The sequence below is a fragment of the Oncorhynchus keta genome, chromosome 29 (assembly GCF_023373465.1).
Source record: "Oncorhynchus keta strain PuntledgeMale-10-30-2019 chromosome 29, Oket_V2, whole genome shotgun sequence".
NCBI classification, from domain to species: domain Eukaryota; kingdom Metazoa; phylum Chordata; class Actinopteri; order Salmoniformes; family Salmonidae; genus Oncorhynchus; species Oncorhynchus keta.
In genome coordinates, this window is record NC_068449.1 from 15998534 (window position 1) to 16006223 (window position 7690).

At 39.5% G+C, this 7690-nt stretch overlaps 1 protein-coding gene across 2 annotated transcripts in view; it reads left to right on the plus strand.

The window, feature by feature from the left end:
• LOC118362340 (collagen alpha-1(XII) chain-like) overlaps nucleotides 1-1113 on the plus strand; it is a 98720-nt gene extending 97607 nt beyond the window's left edge. For both annotated transcript variants that reach the window (XM_052486113.1, XM_052486115.1), the window contains one exon: nucleotides 157-1113. In XM_052486113.1, coding sequence (XP_052342073.1) covers nucleotides 157-314 — 158 coding nt within the window. In that variant the 3' untranslated portion in view covers nucleotides 315-1113. The remainder of the gene's footprint in view (nucleotides 1-156) is intronic.
• The last annotated feature ends 6577 nt before the right edge of the window (nucleotides 1114-7690 follow it).

Genomic DNA, 7690 nt, shown 5'->3' on the forward strand with positions numbered 1-7690 from the left:
ATACAAGCAAGATAAATGACAGTTCTTTGGTCCATACATTCAATACTTTGGTTGATTATTCATGTTTAGGACAAACGTTTAGGATGTACATTGTGCATGTTAAGTCTCAGCCTGTTGACTAAAGTCCTGTTTGATTGGCCAAACTAATGTTTCTAGCCACCGGCTACGAGCCCGACCCTGAAACCTACCTAGTCCCTATACCCGAGGAAGAACCGGAAGATGAATCTGAGGCAATACAGTCGCCTGGTTACTCACGAAACCAGAGAGGAAAGAGGTCACTATCAAGAGACGATACCGAGAGGATAGCACCATAAACAAAAACAAAACAAAGGATTGTTATATTGAATTTATCTCCATTATTACATGTGCGATTCAGAGAATAAAATCTATGGGTCTGATACCCTTGGCTTTATTGAACATATCTTTACGCATCAACAAATTAAGTTTAGCAAGATTAAGTGGAAATATAATGAATCTGGACATTATTTCATTACAAACCTGTGTGCTTGCTAACTGTTTCTTTAAGTGTCTCTGCTTGTAACATAACTGCATTAAGTGTTAGAGTCCAATGTTTAATGCACTAATCATCGGAAAGTCAGCAAATACGTTGGGGAAGGTATATGTATGTCTCTGTACCCCTCCACATTAGCCCTGTACCTCACAGTTCATTGCAAATTTCACAATGTCAAGCTGTCTGTTGTTCTTTTGAAATCATGTAGTTGGCAACCCTCTTCATCAGAAAGAGGGTTACTGGTTCCAGCTCCATTAAAAGTTCCCAAAGATTCCCAGCTATTATCAAATCAGGCTTTCAATGAGTTACTTTAGACCAAATGTGTATCTTTCTTTTATAATACTAACTCACAGCTGATTTTTCCCAAAGGTGGAGTTGCCTGTCTGTGTTGTATATTTAAGATTTCAACAAAACAAAAACAAATCAGAATATAGTTATTGTTTTGTATCAATACCAAATGCAGTTGGAATTTGTTTGCAAGACTATGGACATAGAATTGCCTTTTCATGTTTTAACTGCACATTGTGAATTCCACAGCCTTATTTTCTTATTTATTTCTGAAACAGAAGAGGCATTTTTCAATAAAACTACTGAAAATTGTACATTTTGTTTCAGTCTCATGTCTGTGGTGTCTCAGTCTATGTCCCAGTTATTTGATAAATGCACTGTAGCTGCAAACACTGGATATAGTATATCTCATGTCACATGCCAATCCCCAAAAAACGGTCTTTACTAGAGTGAGTACAGCTACAAAGGGGCAATCTGCAGTTCAAACTATAACAAAGCAGCCACCCTGCCACTATTTTGGTATAAAGATGAGGGATGGGGCTGGAGAAATGTAGCCACTATCAAATTCATAGACAGAGCTATGGATGCAAGGATTGACCATCCCTGACGTCAAAATTATAGTTCTAACCATGTTTTGAGGCTATACAGTGATTTGATTTTTACAATTACATTGTATGCAAACAATGGACTTCAACATGTTTATATTTTGGGTTCTGATTGGGTATGACAGTTGAACTAACCTCGTAAGGAATTAAGTTAAATAATATAAGTTCTAATATTCAAGAATCAATGGGTCAATGGGTATATAATCAATGGGTATATACTATACAGTCAGGTCCATAATTATGAGCACCCTTGATAAAGATGAGCAAAAAAGTCTGTATAAAATAAATAATACAATTGGGAAATGCTCAGAGAAAGATATTTTGTTTAAGAAGCAATAAAATAAATAAAAAATTGATAGGGATAAAACATGATTGACAACCTGTTGTCAGTACTCTAGCATCCTCCCCTTCTGAGGGTAATGACACTGAGCCTTATTCTTAAATGTTTTATGTAGGGGATCCTAGACCATTCCTCTGAACTGAACTTTTCCCGGATCCTTGATATCCTGCTATCCTTGATATCCTGCTATCCTTGATATCCTGCTATCCTTGATATTCTGCTATCCTTGATATCCCGTCTGCTCTTATGAACCGCCCTCTTCATTTCAAACCACAGGTTTTCAATGTGGTTAAAGTCTTGAGACTGAGATGGCCATTGCAAAATGTTGATTTATAGTCAATTAAACATTTCTTTGTGGATTTTGATTAGATTTGGGGTTATTGTCATGCTGGCAGATCCACTTGCCGCCACAGCCTCCTAGCAGAGGCAAGCAGGTTTTTGCCTAAAATGTATAGAATGGTTTCTGGCTTAATTTTTAACATTTCAGTTTGTTCTAAACAATGTAAAATCATCCTATTGAACTCTTTTCATTGAGACATCATCAGACAGAAACCACATTTCTCACTGGTCACCAACAACTTAAGGCAGGAAGTAGACCCACTCCAGTGACTGTGTGGCCAAGCATGACTCCAACCATATCATTAAGTTTGCTGACAACACAATGGTGGTAGGCCTGATCACCGACAACGATGAGACAGCCTACAGGGAGGAAGTCAGAGAACTGGCAGTGTTATGCCAGGACAACAACCTCTCCCTCAACATTATCAAGACAAAGGAGATGATTGTGGACTACAGTAAAAGGAGGGCCGAACACGCCCCCATTCACATCGACAAGGCTGTAATGGAGCAGGTCGAGAGTTTCAAGTATCTTGGTGTCCACATCACCAACAAACTACCATGGTCCAAACACACCAAGAAAGTTGTGAAGAGGGCTCAACAACGCCTTTTCCCCCTCACGAAACTGAAAAGATTTGCTGTGTGTCCCCAGATCATCAAAAAGTTCTACAGTTGCACCATCGAGAGCATCCTGACCAGTTGCATCACTAACCTGGTATGGCAACTGCTCTGCATCTGACCATAAGGCGCTACAGCGGGTAGTGCGTACAGCCCAGTACATCACTTGGGCCATGCTTCCTGCCATCCAGGACCTATTTCCCAAGCAGCGTCAGAGGAAGGCCCAAAAAATTGTTAGGCTCCAGTCATCCAAGTCATAGACTTTTCTCTCTGCTACCACACAGCGAGCGGTACCGGAGCACCAAGTCTAGGTTCAAAAGGCTCCTTAACGACTTCTACCCTGAAACCATAAGACTGCTGAACAATTAATCAAAGGGCCACACAGCCTTTGTTTTTACAAGGCTCTACTCATGGTATATTTTCTCTGCATAGTCACTTTACCCCTACCTACATGTACAAATTACCTCGACTAACCTGTAACCCCACACATTGACTCGGTACCGTTACCCCCTGTATATAGTCTCGTTATTGTGCATTGCTGGTTAATTAAGGGGTTGTAAGTAAGCATTCCACGGTAAGGTCTACTACACCTGTTGTATTTGTTATATTCAGGGCACATGTGACAAATCAAATTTGATTTGATTTTGAAGTATTCACTCAGCCTTTGGTATTCCAGTCAGAAGGATGTAGTGTGTGACCTCGCTAGACAAAACACTGTGGTTTCTCCCAGATGAGTCACCCATGGGAAACTCCTTTTGAAGTCCCTGCTAATATGCAGCCTTGGAGCAGGGATGTACACATCAAAGACACACAATTAAAAAGGTAAGTTATAAGCAGTGCTTGCATATGCCTTTAACCCCATAAATGTCTAAGGTGCTATTTGGAGGGATTCAAGCTTACTTTCCCAGTCACTCTTCTAACTGTGGAAAGTTTAAAATACTTTATTATATCGGCATGACCACAAGCTTCATGTTAAGAGCTTATCTGAAGAAGAACACTTTGAGGAATACAAAATGGGAGTCCCACAAAGAGGACTATCTGAAGAGTTGAGGCTAATAGTTCAGAATGCAAGATTACATTAATAAAACAAAGCTATATCAGAACCACTTGATTTAACATAAATGTAGTGGCCGATTAATTTAATGCTATCAGCTTTTTAATTATCAGAAATGTATTTACATGTAGCCTAATAATAACTATGTGATAGTGTTCAGGTTGTTACTCCTATGCATTTTTGGCTCAATATCTCCATCCAAAGAGAAAACAAGCACTTAGGAAAATGATCAGAAATGCCAAGTAAGGAACAACTGAGTTTATTTCAATTCATCATTATGAAGGGAAAATACCCTTACCCCCTGTAAAAATTTTAAGAAATAAAGAAAAACTTTTGAATAAGTAGGTGTCCAAACTTTTGACTAGCACACACAATGTATGCCTGGGGGAAAAGAACAGAGTTCTATAGAAGAAATCCCCTAGAGAAAGAGTGGGAGAAGAGGCATTTGGAGGCCAAGACTGCTACCACTGGCAGACATGGGAAACTGTTGAAAGCACTGGATTCTCAGCAGTCAAAGAATCCAAGTATTTTCACACTGCGCCCGGATGCAAACATTAACGGCTATAAAACGGCTTATTATTAAAAACATTTTTTTTTTTACCTTTATTTTACTAGGCAAGTCAGTTAAGAACACATTCTTATTTTCAATGACAGCCTAGGAACAGTGGGTTATCTGCCTGTTCAGGGGCAGAACAACAGATTTGTACCTTGTCAGCTCGGGGATTCAATCTTGCAACCTTCCGGTTACTAGTCCAACGCTCTACCCACTAGGCTACCCTGTCGTGAGTATTTTATTTGCTTCTTGGATGATCAAAACATTTGATACACGCTTTTTATTTGTTAAAGCCCCGCTTATAAGAGCGTGCTAAATTGCCTGCAGGTAGTGTTTTTGTGACCAGATGACATGTGTTAACCATTAAAAAGCGGAGAAAACCCACAGAGGTTTGAAATCCAAATACAGTACCCACAACTGTATGTAGCTTGACGCTATAGGGGTTTTGATCCTTAACCATCAAAAGAAATATGAGCATCAGAGTAGTGAGTCTGAAGGACCTTTGTTTATAAGATATTGTTAAATGCACTAAAACCAATCCTCTATTTTAAAGATGTTAACCGCAGCATAAACATACAGATTTGTGTCAAAACCAACTGTTCTTTGAAGTCGATATGGGCTATTGGTCTGATTATGAAGTGAGTATAAGAAGGAAATAAGTTAAAAATCAACAGAAAACACCACATTCCATGCTAATCAAAACCTGACCCCCTCAACATGTCTGAATTATGACCTTTGGTAGCCTTAAAACCTCTTAGGGCTAGGGGGCTGTGTTCGGAAGTTTGGATGAATGACATGCCCAAAGTAAACTGCCTGTTACTCAGGCCCAGAAGCTAGGATATGCATATAATTGATGGCATTGGATAGAAAACACTCTGTTAAACACTCTGTTAAAATAATGTCTGTGAGTATAACAGAACTGACATGGCAGGCGAAAACCCGAGGGAAATCCATCCGGAAAATGTTATTTTGAGTTCACAGTCCATTTCAATGCTTGTCTATGGAATATACAAATAAATAGCTCCCAGATTGCAGTTCCTATGGCTTCCATCTTTAGAAAGGGTTTCAGGCTTGTTTTGGGAAAAATGACAGAGTAGTTATAGTTTTTCCAAGGTGTCTCTCATTAGAAATGTAGTAGTCTTGTTGCGTGCATGAATGAGGTGTGCGCTCTTCGTTATTTATCTTCCCTATTGAACAAACTATTCTCCGTCTTAAACTTGATTGTTTATATAGATATTAAAGTACCTGCGGATTAATTAGAAACATCGTTTAACTTGTTTGGACAAACTTTACTGGTAACTTTTTGGATTCGTTTGTATGCATGTTGAAAGAGTGGATTACTGAATCAAGTGCGCCAACCATTTGACATTTTTGGGATATAAAGAAGGACTTTATTGAACAAAACGACCATTAGTTGTGTAGCTGGGACCCTTGGGATTGCAAACAGAGGAGGATCTTCAAAGGTAAGTGATTTATTTTATCGCTATTTGGGATTTTGTGATGCCTGTGCTGGTTTGGAAAAGTAATTTGGTGTGGGGAGCTGTCCTCAAATAATCCCCATAAAGTATTTTTGAAATCTGACAACGCAGTTGGATTAACAAGAAGTTAGCGGGATCCATGCCCTTTAAGTTAATGTTCCGTTGGTAGTTTAATCGTCCCAAAAACTCATCCATTTTATTGTCCGAAGATTGCATGTTTGCTAGCAGAATTGAGGGGAGTGGGGGCTTATTCGATCACCTCTGACTCTTTCAGAATGCAGCCTGCCCTCTGGCCTATCTTTCTCTGCCTCCTTTTCATGCAGATCACTGGGGTCGGGGCCTGTTCCCGAGGGAGCCGTAGAGTCATGAGAGAAGAAAAAGGATTCTGCTAGTCTGTGGTGAGTAATTTAGTTATTTTTGTTCATAAGAGACGGTAGCGGAAACATTATGTAAAAAAAAATATTTAAAAAATAAGTTACAAACAAAAAAAACACAATCGGTTGGGGGCACGTAAAATGTCTGCCTTCTGCTCCGGCGCCATCTTACAATGGAGACACAACTTCTGAAGTCATATGGAGGTTTTCCCTGTCCTCGGAGCTCAATCCATGTTCCAGTGTGTCATACCCGCTAATTATTCCACTCACTATCGTATTTCACTCAAGGGATTGCATGACTCTGGTTAAAATGTTACACAAATTCTGATATTATTTAGAAGCAAAAGGTGCAAGACACAAATATTCCTATATTTCAACCAATGTAATCAAATCACTGTGGTGTTTCTCTATTTTTGAAAAAGGTTTATATTCAATCAAGACCGAATGACACAAAATTGTCTCGCCAGAGATTTAGATGTCTGTTCCCAGTGTCATCACAGTTTGGACTCAAGATGCAGCATGTGGAGTTCTATCGTTCTCGGAAGGCAGAAACACATAATATGAATTCCAGCAAATTCCTGCGTCATTTGGCTGGTATTGCTGTGAAATCCAATGGGTTTAGGGAAGTAAGAGGTTGGGATGAAAGGAGCATGTTTTAATGGAAGCTGATGGACCATGCCAAACATTGGAGATGACTTGTAATAAAATATCTCACAACTGCCTGATGGTATTTGGAGACTCCAACAAAGGCATAATAAACATGTAAGCTTGTTAACATTTTGGATAACAAGTCCTAAGATGACTATTGGATGGGATGGGGTTTGACTTTTACAGGTTTTGGAAAATAACTTAAAATGCCATGCCCTGACCATTTACGCGAAGATACGTGACAGTATAGGAGATTAAATCATATTTAGTTCTTAAAGTATATGTCCATTTAGTGAAAAATCGGATTGATGATTAATGATCTCTCCTAACAATACCCGCTGATGGCAACAGTCAAGTATCCAAGACAATTAATCTCACAAGCCCTCTACACACAACATTGGACAAGATAGCGAAACATCTGGGAAGATTTTCACTTCAGGGAAAACATCTGATCAGAGCTCACACTTAGACAGGATCAGACGTTTGTTTCACAAATATAAACAGTTCTTCTTTGGGAGTGAGGAATCTAAACAGCGGTAGCCTGAGTAACAGCCATCTGCACAGCTGTGTCTCAGACTACATGTGGTGCCTTCTGCTGGAGAGGAAGCTGTTTGAGCCAAGATGGAGGACACATGGAGACTCCTCTCCTCCTATCCTCCTCTCTCTGCAGGAGCACACAGAGTGTAAACAACAGCATAAAACACTTGAATGACTAGGCTAATGAGATTAGATCAGATGACACTTGTATGACAAAGGTCAATTAAAATCAGTTTTCTGTTCAGGGACTTCCTGTAAGTGGCAGCTGTGCTGCTTAGCCTCCCAGCACAGATAACAAGACTTGACATCACACTGACATCACAGATGATCTATATTCTGAAACTCAGA